This window comes from Bactrocera dorsalis, chromosome 4 (assembly GCF_023373825.1).
Source record: "Bactrocera dorsalis isolate Fly_Bdor chromosome 4, ASM2337382v1, whole genome shotgun sequence".
Taxonomy (NCBI): domain Eukaryota; kingdom Metazoa; phylum Arthropoda; class Insecta; order Diptera; family Tephritidae; genus Bactrocera; species Bactrocera dorsalis.
Genome location: NC_064306.1, coordinates 45,893,043 through 45,908,350, shown reverse-complemented (window position 1 = coordinate 45,908,350; position 15,308 = coordinate 45,893,043). Strand labels below are relative to the sequence as shown.

Below are 15,308 nucleotides of genomic sequence, written 5' to 3'. Positions count from 1 at the left end.
CGTTTAAAATTGTCCTCACTCAAGAACTGATGCCATTGGAACACCGTAAACGTCGAGAATTTTCTGTTTGTGCCTTGGAACAAACGATGACAATTTGTCTAAGAAAATCATCATCTCTCATTCTGGTGTCAAGGAAATCCACAAGTTATTCATGAACAACCATTGGATGGCGGTATAGATTGAGAATAATCAACTTTAAATGGCCGCAATTAGAAGAACTTGATCTTGACAACATCTGGTTCCAACAAGATGGGGTTACGTGCCACACAGCACGTGCAACAAACGAATTATTGCGAAAAAAGTTTGAAGATTCGATATTTTAAGAAATTGTGAAATTGAATGGCTTCCAAGAAGTGGTGATTTAACACCATTAGACCAGTAGACTAGTGAAGTCATTGGTATTTAGCAATAAACCAGACTCTGATCAAGCTTTAAAAGTCAATATTGAACGTGCTATTCATGACATACGACAGGATTTAGTAGAAAAAGTACTCGAAAATTGAGTTCATTGAATTCGTGCCAGTGAAAGAAATCGTGAAGGTCATTTGAATGATGTTATATTAAGAACTTAATTGTATCGATTGTTTCATCTTTCAAAAGAGCGATCTGAGCTACTAGCAACTAGACTCAAATATGTCTCAAGGTAAATAAATAAAATTTTATCGTGGTCGCTTTATTTTAAGATATATAAAGGTATTATCAAATTTATTAGCTCAGAAAATTTTATAGTTTGTTATTTATAAAATCAGTTCTTTAAATTTTAAGAACGCTTTCATAATAATAATCATGCCAATATATATTTTTTGACATTATTGCAGTTGCAACTTGAAGGTTGCTGTACTGCAAGTAAATATGCACATATACATATATGTAAGTATGTTTTGTATAACTTGTTCAAGTTCTCATAATATTGCATTAACTTTATTACACACATGCACCCACAGCCATATAGACATACATATGTTTGGATGCATATAATATTCGAAACATATGTACACATATGCAGAGAAGATATCTTCCGCCTGCGATTGCACAGAAGATGAACTCAAACAAGGGCAAGGTCATTGCGAACGTCATGTGAGCAGTAAAACTTACATACAAACGTACATATGTATGTAATTTTTAATAAAAGCAGTAAATATTGCAGTTATGTTAAAAAGGGAACGCCCATAATAAGCCTGGCTATAATTATATGAATATGCAAGTTTATTTAAGAAGAAAAAACAAAATAAAAAACCAAAAAATTGTACTCTTGACGCTTATCACTCACATGCTTATCTCACGGGAAACAAATAAGCGCAGGCAATGCAATTAAAAGTAAAAAAAAAATGCAAAACAAAACAAACTTTGGCAGAACGTGTGTAATGCGGGAATATTTATAATAAGAAATATAATATATACAGACACTTTTTATTGGTAATAAATCAAATAAATTGCGAATTTCATTTCAAAACTGTTGATGGACACACACATTGACACATACATATGTACATACGAATATATTTACTCATAAGCAATTTAAATCGACACACGATTGCACGACGGAATCGCAAAAATAGCGCAATTAACACATAAAAATAATGCAGGCGCAAATAAAAATGAGTAAAATTAAAAACAAAAACAAGCAAAATATTTTACTTCGACTGCACTGAAGCCATTATACCCTACACACGAGCATTTTTGATAGCACAATAGGGTACAAAGAGATCTTTATCTTCATTTTTATCGGTTAGTTTGTATGGCAGCTATATGCTGTAATCCGATCTGAACAATTTCTTCGTATATTGTAGCGCAGCCTTGGATAAAAGTGCATGCGGAATTTCGTGAAGCTAACTTGTCACATAAAAAAGTTTTCCATACAAAAACTTAATTTTGATCGATCAGTTTGTATGGCAGGTATATGCTATTGTGGCCCGATCTGAGCGCTTTCTTTGGAGATAATATAATTGCTTTGGATAATAGTCCAGGCGAAATTTCATGAAGATATCTTGTCAAATAAAGAAGTTTTCCATACAAGAACCTGATTTTGATCGATCAGTTTGTATGACAGTTATATGCTAGAGGTGTCCGATTTGAATAATTTTTTTAGGATATTGTAGGATTGCCTGGTATAATAATCTGTGCCAAATTTCGTAAAGATATCTTGTAAAATAAAAAGGTTTTTCATACAAGAACATATTTTTGATGGGTAAGTTTATATGGTAGTTATATCTTATAATAATCTGAACTGAATAAATTCTTTGAAAAATGTAGCGCTTGCTCGAACAACGACCTCTGACAAATTTCGTGAAGATATCTTGTGAAATAAAAAACTTTTCCAAACGAAGTCATGATTTTGATTGGTCAGTTTGTACAAGACCCTTATTCTATAGTCATCCGATATCGACCTTTCAGACAAATTTCTTCTCTTCTTAGAGAGAAAAGGACGTGTGCGAAATTTCAGCTCGATATCTCAAAAAGTCCAGTGACTAATGCACATTTCCTTGTGGGTTTACAAACTTCGCGCCTCAAACTTAACATACCCTGATTAGGGTATAACAATAGCACGGCAAAAAAATTAAATAATATATATACAATAATGATAATTTTCGCTATGCTAAAGAATGACAAACGCGCAGACATGGCAAATTAAATAAGCTCGATGAAATCATCTCAGACCCTCAACAGCGCATTTTTTCATCTCATTTCGGCGGCGGCGGCGTCGTGTTGGAATGAGGAACACAACCATCAACTATTTTACTACAAGCGATGATTGCAGGCACCGATGCGGTAATTGTGGGTACGCTTCGTGTTATTGTCGTTGTTGTATTTGCTTATAAAAATGATTGTGATGCTGCCGCTCGAGCTGTGACTGGTGAAGAGACTGCGCTTAATAATGACGTTAATGATGGAACTAAACGTGGCGTTTACTGGGCATAAATTGACGCTGTTGCTATTTAAGATTTTTTGTTGTTTATTACAAAAGCTTGACTTTTGTTGTTGTAATTTTTTGTTCATACATACATATTATATATTACAGAGGAAAATACCCTACAGGAAATGTTATTATATATTACGTAAGTTGAACTCAACTGCAGATGTCACATGATATAGTTTTCCATGAGAAGTAGAGTGTTAATTTAATCAGCTACAAAAATATCTTAATAGATTTTTTTCTCCAATAAATTAATAAAAGAAGCATAGAGTTATATGCTTGGTCTTCTTCTTCTATTTCGAAAGCATAACCCTGGATAATATGCGACAAATGGAGCGACCTACAAGTTTTAAGGTAACTCCGAACTCATCAAGTAAAATTGAATCGGACTGGTCCATTTAAACTGCGCGCGCAAGCCGATTCGATTAAAAAAATTTGTACTTTATGGCACAACTTTCGTCGATTCCTCCAACCACTTCTGTTAATTACAATAACATCGAAAAAAAGAGAACCGCCTCTTCAAACAGAGAGATGGCAAAGTATTTCGACATTTTTTTGTAAGAATGATATTCGACAACCTGTGCTCCTTCGCTGCTCATACGATCGCGATTATTTCCAAAGAACGCAACCAAATCCTCAAGTCGCTGGCCGACAGCACATGAGGAAAGGACAAAGAAACGTTGTTGGTAACATACAAAGCAATCGACCGACCGTTTCTTAGCCACGCCGCACCAATATCTTCATCTTGATTTCTCCTATCGAACATCTACACATTGAGACCCGCATGTTCCCAGTTAAGGTGCATAATAAACTCCTCTCCAAGCAGTTTTTGCGCTGGGGTGTTTTCATAGAAATCATCTCTGCAATTATATGCTTGAAGCGGAACCGTCTCCTAGGAACATCAAGAGATCCTTCCTCAACTACGTCGACGACATAAAACAATACGCCGACTGGTCTTCGGACGCAATTAACTTCAAACATGTATTGACTGCCATACACGGTTGAACCGTAAACACCTTCACTGACTTCATTGCAGTGAATGGCGTATTTGGAGTCAAACATATATACATATCAAATATATGTCCAACGTGCTACGAGTCCCCGCATGCCACTAACCACCTCTTTGCACACCCTGCTAACCCTACACATCTGACACAACTCTCTCTATGGTCCGACCCCGTCGAAACAGCACGTTTCCTGGGCCTACCGTTTGATAACCTCGATAACTTATCTAAACCTTATCATCCTAACGAGGACTAGATAACCCTTACAACAACATCTTTTTTGAATCACCTCAATACATTTTGTGTATGATTAAGGTATGAAACATGTCAATGACAGACTCATATCAAAAGACCACAATCTTTTGCAAAAACGGCGTCGAGTAGAGGTCGCGGAAAAGATGCCTAACAACGCAGCAGAGAACCCTGCATCAATCAAACGCATCATTAATGGCAATGGGACGTAGACTTATGAAATTTACGTAGAAACTATCCAACAATCCAGCGAATTGGGCCTCAAAAATGTGCCGAATAAACCACGACAAAGTCAATAAAAAATTGAGGTAATGCTCATCGCTTTTTAGTTGTAATACTGTGGTGTGGTACATCATTAATTCATTCCACAGGGTCAAACGGTCAAAAAGGAATACTACTGGACTGTTTTGAGGCATATACGCAAAGCAATTCATCATAAACGAGCGGATTTGTGGACAAGGCAAAATTTACGGATATCCATAATCGGGACCGACTTCCAGCCAAACACAAAACCACAATCATCGTTCAGCTAAGTGGTAAATCCATTTTGGAAAACGCGCCAAAAGTACATTGAAGTCAGTAAAAGTCATTTGCTGAAGGTCAGCCTAGCCGAGCGTCATAGCAAGTGTATGGAAAATTGGATTTGGCTCTGAAGGGGACAGTGCGAGTCAAATTTGAATGCAAAATAAAAATATTTGGAACTTTCAAAACTACGATACACGTTTTTTTTTCCTACAGGGTATTTTAGTATTTTTTTTTTTGCACTCATTTCCATAACAAATGCCGCGATGAACGTCACAATAACGAGATATTATGATTTCCAGCAGCATACAACAGTTGCAGATAATTGAATTAAATGAAGAAGAATGCAGACAAGATAAATACATGCGCATATGCTATGCGGCACGAAAATATACAAACATACCCATATGAATTTTGCAAAATAGTCGAAATTGACACATATACATACATACATACGTATATTTGTGTTTGAGGAACAACCGCAAAGCGGCCTGCTGATAAACGTTGGTTTCGGGGTGGAAGAGAGGCTGTTGTTGCAGTAACAGTTACTATCTCGCTAACTGTTTATGCAGTCTATAAAAAAACACGAGCAGTCGGTCGGTCAATTAGTCACCTGCGCAAGCGAATTTGCGAATATTTGTTGCTGTTTCTTTGTTTCTGCGCTGACGTCAGCACATAAAGTGCCTTGACTTAGCCGCTCAGCTTACTTGTTTATGAGATTATAATGATTGTGATATTATTATTAAATATATTGCGAATTTATCTAAATATATGCATATGCATTATATTTACAATCTCTGTACGTATGTATGTGTGTGTGCGCGCAGATAATTTAAGCTGTGTGGCGTGTGCTAAGTGGTAAATGGCTACTTAACTGAGAAGCTAAAATTTATGCTATGCCTTTTAGAGGCAAAACTAGATAATTTAATGGTCGATATTAAGTAGCGTTGATTTTTTTCAATTTGTGCATATCTATAGCTATTAATGGATTTTAGGTTATGTACAGTTCGAATTTTCAAAAAATCTATTTTTTTTTCTTAATGTACAGAAATTTTGATATCGTTCCAGTGAATATTTTCGAAGTTAAACGCATATTTGAAAAGGCGTCTGAGAGTGCTTGAAAGTGCATTCCAAACTGTAAACGCGTCTTCCTCAAAATTATGTTTTCGAAGTAGGTGGCCGAAATTTGGGTCAAAAATCGATTTTTTTTTCAAAAAATCTTATTTTGCTTATTCCATCGACTAATTACTAGATTAAGCATTACTTTAACGAAATCTTTTGGCCTTCTAAATGTGCATAACCACTTAAAGAACACTTTAGGGTCCTAAAAACATTATTAAATTGATAGAGTGACAAAAAACAATCCTTGTCCAATCCACTGTCGTGGGGAAGCTTTAGGTTAGTCGGCTACACTACATAAAGCTTTAAACGGTGCTCGGAGACTAAGTTGTAACTTGTGGCTTTTAGAAGTTTTCAATGAGACAATGTTATTTTCAAGATTTTTATGACAGCCATTACTTGATTTATACTCAGTTTGGTTTGCCATTTCATAATCAACATCAACTCCGAAATAACCGGTGCGAAAATGAACTTCGAACAAAGAGCCAACTTAATGTTGTTTTTTTATTTTTGTTTTAAAAGTGATAAAGCTCTTACCGAAACGTTTCAATTGATGAAACAAGTTCATGGCGATGATTGCTATCCCGCAGCAGAGTGCACGAGTGGTTTCAACGTTTTCAAAGTGGTCGCGAGGACATGGAAAAGGAATTGAACATCTCCGAAACATAGATTTATCGCATTTTGACCGAACATTTGGGCTTGCGAAAGGTGTGTGCAGGATTTGTTCCGCACAAATTGACTGACGACCAAAAATTGCTCAGATCGATCGACGCTTGTGACCGATTATTTGACCAAAAATCACTTTTTAACCATTAAGCACTTTCCGTATTCATCTGATATGGCAACGTGCGACTTCTTCCTTTTCAGAAAAATGCATTTGCCTATGGAAGGAAAGCGTTATGCAGACGTACAGGCCATTCAAAAGGCTTGCACCGGCATACTGGTGCTAAACAACTCATTCGACATGCTTTTGGATCGTGCAAAAAGCTGTATTGAAGCAGGAGGAGGCTGTTTTGAATAAAATAAATTGATTTTGTCGAAAAAACATTTGTTCTTTTTTTTCAAGTCCTGTTTACTTTGGAACGCACCTTGTATTATATTATGTGTTCTTTGCTACTGCAACATTCTTTATTTTTTATTAACAAAAGACAAATTGTTTTTTCGGTTAAAAAGTTAACAATTTTTTTTTACATATTTGTCAGTTAATTTTGGATACCACGAATTTCTACGGTCGCCCGTCGGGACCTTTTTGAAGAAGCTGTTTCTGAATACTGACCCAGTAAGCACCATTTTGTATCTAAATGTTAAACTAATTTTTTATATACTAAAATAAATGTTACGTAAACCCTAAAAGAAAGAAATTCGATTATTTTCCGCTTACTTCAAAAATAAATTGTCGAAGTTAAGGCGATTTTAGGGCTCTAGGCTGGTCTAAACCCTAAAGTAGGGAGGCAGCAGGAAATATTGACTTGTTCTAACACCTGACAACATATCGTATTTAAAAAATTTTTGGCTACAATTTATAATTTAGGTTATTTACGGGTTTACAGGTTCATCTATCACAAAATGTTTTTGTTATATTTAGAAAAAGCTCGTAAACCTTAACGGTCCTCTACGATATCGAACTAACCTAGCTAATAGAATCAAGGCGCTCATAAAAATCAGTCGAAACTGATTCAGTGCTGAACAACCTGCACTGAAGACTGAAAATTAGGCAAGACAGCGCATTTCTCAAATATTGTAAAAAAGTTGGCGCGTTGCTGAGGCAAGTGTATCAAACTAAAAGGCTAATATTGAGAAATTAATCACCAATTTTCCAATATTTTCGTTTTATTTTGTAGGTTAAGTACTTTTCGAACGGCCCTCGTATACAAAGACTAGCGCCAATAAGCAAAAGAACTAAAATAATTTATTATTTATTTAGTACCACGGTTCTATACAAACTATTCATGAAAATGCCTCCATATTACCACGGTTAGATTAGACAAAAAAAAACTCCTAACTGAAGAGTTAGTTAGACACCCACTATTTTTTATGTTACTTCAAGAGACCAGAAGGTATTTGAAATCTGTAGACTTGTGTTCCAAGCATCGAAAAGACAGTGCATATATTTATATGCTCATGGTTATAAATTCACTAATATGTATATACCGTGGATTTACGACACAAATCCACAATTACACTTTAACACACAGTTTAAACAAGTTCTTATTTCGGAGTTAAAAATCGCGCAAACACGAATAAACAAATACACAAATAATCACATACACAACTCATGAGTACAGAACCATACACTCTTTAAGAATAAAATGCTCTGCACTTTCCAGCAAAATATAAATAAAGTGGCGAGTAATTGTGGAGTTGCATAATTTGCAGAACGAATAAATTTCCCATAAAATAATATTTATACACGTGTTGTTGTATGTTTTGTAAATATTTGCGCACTTACCGCGACAGAAATGCACCGCCGCCATCGTCGCGTATCAGCAAACGGCCGCTGTTGTGCTGGTGCAATCCCTGCGATGACATATCGATAAACTCGCCGCTCCCCACCGCTGTGGGACGGAAGCTGGTGCTACCCGAGCTCGTAACACTGCCCGAACGACTAGCCTTTCCACCGGCGCCGCCAACAACAACACCGCCAGTGCCACTAGTACCACCACTCAGCTGTGGATATGAGATCAATTGCTGCTGTTGGTGTGAAAATGATTTTGTTGTCGATGTCGATGTAGATGCAGATGCAGTCGCAGACGCTGCAGCAGCTGGTGTGATTGGTATTAATGCGCCAGCTGCATTACCATTGCCCACAGTCACGGGCGATGGTATGGGTCGTGGCGCTGTGGCAAGACGATTGGTTTCTGGTGTGTGCGCGATACTCGTATAATGCTGCGGGTTGGTGGAGGTGAGCGATGCCAGCGACGGAGACGGAAATGTGCAAATGGGCAGGAATATGGTTATTAGTAATTTGTCATAAATATAAATAAAAGGAAAAAAACAAAAAGTGGTGAACTTACCATCTGCAGTACATCGCACTCCTTGGGCACCACATGCAACGTCAACACTGAAGGCGTTTGCTTGATCATCGACACGATTGTACTGTATGCAAGCCCGGCGATGGGTGTGTTGTTCACCATTAGAACGCGATCGCCCGTCTGCAGGTTGGCGTAGTGAGCAGGTCCGTTCGTTTGAACTTCTTTTATGAAAATGGTTTCCATCGCTTTCACTTGGTGGTGGTACGGATCAGATGCTTCCTACACACGCCAAAGCCAGTCGGTTAGTTAGTCAGCGAGCCAACCAGCCAGCCAGCCAGTCAACCAAGCCAAGCCGAGTCAAGTCAACAATCCAACAACGCAACGCAACGGCAGTCAAAGTGAGCCAACAACACCGAAAAATCGAGCGGTGGCGGCGAGAGCAGCAATTGGAGTCGCAGTGGAAATCGGCGACAGCGTCGGTGTGTGTGTGTTGCGATTCGTGTGCGAAAGAGGTGAAATAAAAGCAGAAAATTGAGTGAGTGAATGAGTTGCTCGACGGTTAAGTGTGAGAAAGTGTGCAAAATAAAGCAAAAAAAAAAAACAAAAAGTAACATAATAATAACGCCAAAGCGGCGAGAGGGGGCGGTGGTGTAAGAGATATGTTGGTAGATTTTTGTTTAGTTTTTATTTTTATTTGTTTTTTTTCTCAAATGTATGTATTTATAATGACTGCTGTGAAAAAATAAAACTCAACGAGCAATGTCTGTCGGTTGCAAATACGAAAGAGTGCTGTTGGTGGTGCTGGTCGGTCGGTCGTCACGTTCGTTTTTATTTTACGAGTATTACTTTTGCTATTGTTGGAGGTGTTTGTGTTGTTATTTAAAGTGGCAATCAACGAAGCATGGCAAAAACAAAAGCGAAAATGCTCAGCATAAAAGAAAGGCAAACTTTTAAGCCAAACAAAATCAGGGGAGAACAACAAAAACAACATACACTAAAAGTGCATGCGAATAACTGTAGACTGACCGTCTGATTTTACACTGAAAGGGGGCGCTTGACGGAGGTTCGCTATGTGTGCATGATACTTTTACGATTGACTTCAATTAGTTATAAATGGTAGAGTTAGGCGCCTAATCGGCTTTTCGTAAAAGTAAGAAATTCTGGTTTCCGATTTCAGTATCTCATCTGGTATGGAAAACTGTGACTGAGGCCTCAGTCGCCATAAAGAAACGTGCTAGTAGTTCTTTAGACATCCATCTCTTCATGTCTCGTTATTAATGGGACTACTGGGGGATCAACTTCACCCCCAGTAAATTCTACTTTAATTATGCTTCTTGCAGGTGTCAGAAATATTGCGACCGGTTTTTGCAGATGAAGTTTGGGATATTATGTTTCAAGGAATATAATGTTTCAAGGAAATAGTCAATTTAAACCTCTAAGACAGTAAACTGATCGAACTTTTTAACGATTTTGAAATTATAAAACACCCCAGTGAAGATATCTCTAAATCCGTAAAGCAAGCTCAGATCAGTCGTCGACAAACAGGACGGAGCAAGTCTCGAGTATCTTAGGGAGTACACTGTAGAAGCGTTTATGGAATAACGCCTCCAGTGAATACATCTCTAGATCCTCAAATCAAACTACGAGAGTTCCGATGTCAACAAACAGAACGATAAAAGTCTCCAGAACTTTAGGGAGTACACTGTAAGAGCTTTTAGGGATTTTAAACTACGAAAGCACAATCAGAATTCTAAAATGAGAGCTTTCATAACTTTGCATTAGAGGCAGATTTGGAGAATTTTCTCAGTGAATAGGTCGAATCCTATTAAAAGGAAACAACAGGCATCATCTATAAAAGATTTAAGAGATACGCGGCAATGTGGAAACAGCCTTTCCAGAATGTTGGTGGAACATAAACGGCTTGATTAAAGCTTTGAAAAATTAAGATGTTTTTAGAGTTGGAAGATGACAAATATAGACAAGATTTATACCTAAACTGATCTTGATAACAAGATAAACTTTTCCGCAGCTTTCTTAAAGCGGTATTTATGATTTTAGTTTCTCTCCTTGAGAACCTGAACGATGAATGAGAATTCCTTTTTTAACCATCACCCATTAGGTTAGGTTAGCTAAGAAATCGAACCTAACAGGTATCTCACATGAAGAGCTCAACATAACGCCACATTGTGGTACCTAAAACTCCTATATATAAGTAACTGGTCATAAAACACTCATTAATTGACAAGGCGCTTTAAATCTATCACAAATCTATTAAGACGGCTACTGTCAGTTTCGATTGTCTCCTCAGACCTCAATCTTACAAGAGCTGGACAATGGAGGAGATAATGGCTGGATGTTTCCAACTTATATTCTTCCATACAAATTTTGTAACTTACGTCCGACAAAATTTGTAGCCTTTCGTTATTGTCTATTAATCAATGTCTAGAGAGAGCTCCTACTATTGAGGCATGAACTTTGTTAAGAACAAGTAATACAGTAGATCTCCTGAATTCAAGACTTGGCCAACAGGACCACGCAGTCGCACAGAAGCTGGTCATTAAACAACGTCCACGTGGTCCAAAGGTCCAGTGCTAAGACATAAGATGGCAACGGAGATCTAACACCTTTTTATCTCAAAAGATCAAAATAATATTAGGAATTAATTTTTAAGTCATCAAAACACACATTTCGAACTTTCAGCGCATCCCCTCAGGCTGACTTTATATGCAAAATTCGCACACATGCGTAACCCATTCAAGTGACCGTCGGGCAAATAAATGTAATACTCCATATGTGTAAGATAATAGTTGGTAAATTTTGGTGAGGCATATGTACTTTAACGTTAACGCTTACCTGTGGCCAAGAGGGTTCATCTTCCGGTGGATAGGCAATGAAATGACGCAGCGTAAAACCGAAACCTTGATTCGGACGTCGTCGTATTACAACGACTTTTGGCTGTATGGCGCTACTATTGGTGTCTTGCAACATTTTTTCGGCAAATGCGGCTATTTTTTGTTTTTTATTTCAAATAACGGTGAGTTTGCGGCACAGCTACTACTATTATTACAACTACTATTATAAACAAGTATATTCTTATTTGCGTTTGTGTGCGGTAGGTACGCTGGCGGTCACTGTCTTAATGTCACTTCTATGGTATTTTACTTATTACGTTGACGGACGCCGGAGACGGGCGAAACAAGGTTGATTATAGTATTTAGTAATGGTGAGTTGGCAATGTTGGTTAATATTGGTTGTAGTTGGTGCTTGCTGTTGTTATTCTTGTTGTTGTTGAAGACATGCGTTGTTGGCTGTGCGCGTTCTCAAAATGTCCCCATTTGTGCTTACATACATTTGCGCTATAAATGGTAATTTCAGGTTGCTCTTTTTCCGGGGTTGCCTTTGTTGTTGTAACTTGTGTGCTTTTTTGCTGTATATTTTATGTTTACAACGTTTTTAGTTTTCGTTTGGAGTTTATTTTATTTTCTTTAAACTTTTTGCTTTTTCTTGTACTTTCTTGTACTCCGTTTTCGTAGGGGATTATGCGGTCTGATCCGGGTTTTTGTGCGTCATGCAATTACACTTATGTACAACCATCGGTGGCTTGCTTTAGTCCTTCGCTGTAGTCCTGCGTTCTTCGCCGCTCATCGTGTACCATATCGTTTGATATTGGTCCGCTTCAACGTAAGGCTTCTTCGGCCTGTGTTGCACCCTCACTCACCACCCGCTTTTTGGGAATTTCGACTTCCGCCTTCACACTTCGACTTGCTGAGTTTCGACTTTCATTAAGTCATGCTGCGGATTCACATTGTTCCTGTTCCGTTTTGAGTGTTTTTTTTTTGTTTTTAACTTTTCATTCCATGTTTTTGTTGTTGTTGTTGTTTATGATGCATGTGCTGGGTATATTATGTACATAATCTGAAAAAAGAGCAAAAAATAGAAATGGATCAGGTTAGTTGTCTGCTTTCAGGTAATTAAGTTTATAAAAGACGGAAGGAAAGCTCAAATATATTTATAGACACTTCCTGTAAGTGTGTGTGTGTGGCACGCCGTGCCAATTAGCTAAATAATAAATAATAAGTTAACTGGCACGTAGACCAAAGCACAAAATTTAATAAAAATTTGAAAAATAAAATAAAAAACTAAAAATTATATACATATAATATAAAAAAAATTTCATAAAATAAAACTACAAAAAAATTAACAAATTTAACAAAAAATTTAACAAAAAAATTACCAAAAATAACAAAAACAAATTAACAAAAAAATTAACAAAAACAACTAAAAACCAAAAACCAATTTACGAGCGAAACTTTAAACCTCATTTCCGGTGTCAAAAAAACTGAAAAATAACACAACAAAAACACATAGGTAATCATAAAAATTACACAAAATTAGCGAATTGCGCCAAAACTCTATTGGAGCACTCGGAACGAATTGATTATTTCCGCAAACAAAGCTCAGCTGTGGCAGACGAGAAGCAAATTGGTTTTCTTAAATTTAATTTCAGCTTGCTGCAATGTGTATTAGTTACAACACCAAAGCAGATAAACATTTTTAATCCAAATTCGCGTAGTCAACACATACTGATATACATACATACAGAGTAGGGTGACCCTAAAACTATACTATTGAATTCAAACTATGCTGTTGAATTCTTGGGTCAAAATTAACCAGTATAAAGAGAGAGAGAGCTTAAAAAAAAATAAATTATGCTGCACCGGAGCTTTAATACCCTTAACAGGCGCAGCTTTTATATAATAAAAGGGTATATAAATTTTTTTTCGTGATTTTCCTAGGAGAGTTTGTATGACAGCTATATGCTAAAGTGGTACGAATTGAATAATTTTTTCGGAGATTGTACCCATCCCTTAGATATTGATCTATGCCAAATTTCGTGAAGATATCTTGTCAAACAAAAAAGTTTTCCATACACGAATTTGATTTTCATCGTTCAGTTTGTATGACAGCTTTATGTTATAGTGGTCCGATTTCAACCAAATGTTCGGAGATTGTAGCGGCGCTTTTCACAAAAATTCCTGCCAAATTTCGTAAAGATATCTTCGACAAATAAAAAAATGTTCTATAGAGGAACTTGATTTCGATCGCGTAGTTTGTATGGCAGCTGTCTGCTATAGTGGTCCGATTTTCGTGAAGATATCTCGACAAATAAAAAAAATTTCCATAGAGGAACTCAGTTTGTACGACAGCTATATGCTATAGTGGTCCAATATCGGCGCTACCGACAAATGAGCAGCTTGCTGAGGAGAAAAAACTATTTGCAAAATTTCTAATCAAAATCTCAAAAACGGACGGACATAGATATATCGACTAAGCTTGACCACTTAATATAATATTTTTAGTGGAACAGGCAGACTGCTCATCCACATTTTCTAAAATTAAACCAAAAATTAAGCCTTCCAGCGCTATTTTATTTCAACACATGAATTCATGGGGTTAGCTTTTGGCGCACCCTAATACATATATATTTTTGTATGCATGTTTGCAAGTGGCTGATTTTGCAAACAAATTAATGAACCGCGCAACAACAAGAAAAAGCAATAACAGCAACACAAACACCTAACATGTAATTAAAAATTAATCAAAAATCATAGCAACAAATTGTATTTAACCGTTAAACACACGACTTGTATTTACTATATAGTATCTATCCACAGTATGTTGCACGCTGTGCTGTTGTAATGATTTAATGCTTAAAATACATAATAAACAATAAATAATAAATGGTGTAAAATAAAATTGAAAAAAAAAACAAAAACAAGCAACCATGACAACAAGCATTGCAAATCACTGCAACAACAACAGCAGCGGTGAACTCAAGCAACTATTGGCGAGTAAAGGCGCACGCGTGTCAGCGCCGCTCACAGTGGGAAAGTGACTTTTATGAAAAATATTGTAAAATTCAATTAAAATTTAATGCCGCTGTGACGACGCTGCCATGATGCGATTATTGCAACAAAATTCGTTAGACGTGTGTGTGTGTGTGTGTGATGTGGTCACTGACCCATTGTCTAGCATACGGGCAATTCATCACTAATACCTTCACGTCGGCTGGTCCATTCATTGCTGGCTGCGTCTGCGCAGCAACATTTTCACACATACACATGCGTAGGCACATCCATACATACATACGAAACACTCAGGTGTGATTTAGTATGTTTGCGCAGACATTAAGCTCAAAACTTTAATAGAGTTAAAGGCTTTCGATTTACGACTCTGTGACACACGCTGTTAAAGCCAAAAGTCTGTAGTATGTAAATCAAATTTGCAACAACAAAATATAATTCATATAGGCATGAAGTTGAAAAAATTTATGAATTTTAAAATTCAAGTCAAAGCAAGGATAAAAATTAATATGAATTTTATTTCGCTGAGAGCTGCTTAGATGTAGCTTAGAAGGCAACATTACATTATTCGCTCCCAAAAGTATGCAACGAATCGAATAGCTCATAAAGAGAAAAAGACATAATAGTCTTGCCTTTCACCAAATAAAGAAAAAACATGTGA

At 36.9% G+C, this 15,308-nt stretch overlaps 1 protein-coding gene across 3 annotated transcripts in view; it reads right to left on the bottom strand.

The window, feature by feature from the left end:
* Nucleotides 1-15,308, bottom strand: part of LOC105229445 (rho GTPase-activating protein 21) — a 122,256-nt gene that overhangs the window by 59,089 nt on the left and 47,859 nt on the right. For all 3 annotated transcript variants that reach the window (XM_049456294.1, XM_049456295.1, XM_049456296.1), the window contains 3 exons: nt 11,637-12,698; nt 8,826-9,062; nt 8,261-8,697 (listed from right to left, as the gene is read on the bottom strand). In XM_049456294.1, coding sequence (XP_049312251.1) covers nt 8,261-8,697; nt 8,826-9,062; nt 11,637-11,771 — 809 coding nt within the window. In that variant the 5' untranslated portion in view covers nt 11,772-12,698. The remainder of the gene's footprint in view (nt 1-8,260; nt 8,698-8,825; nt 9,063-11,636; nt 12,699-15,308) is intronic.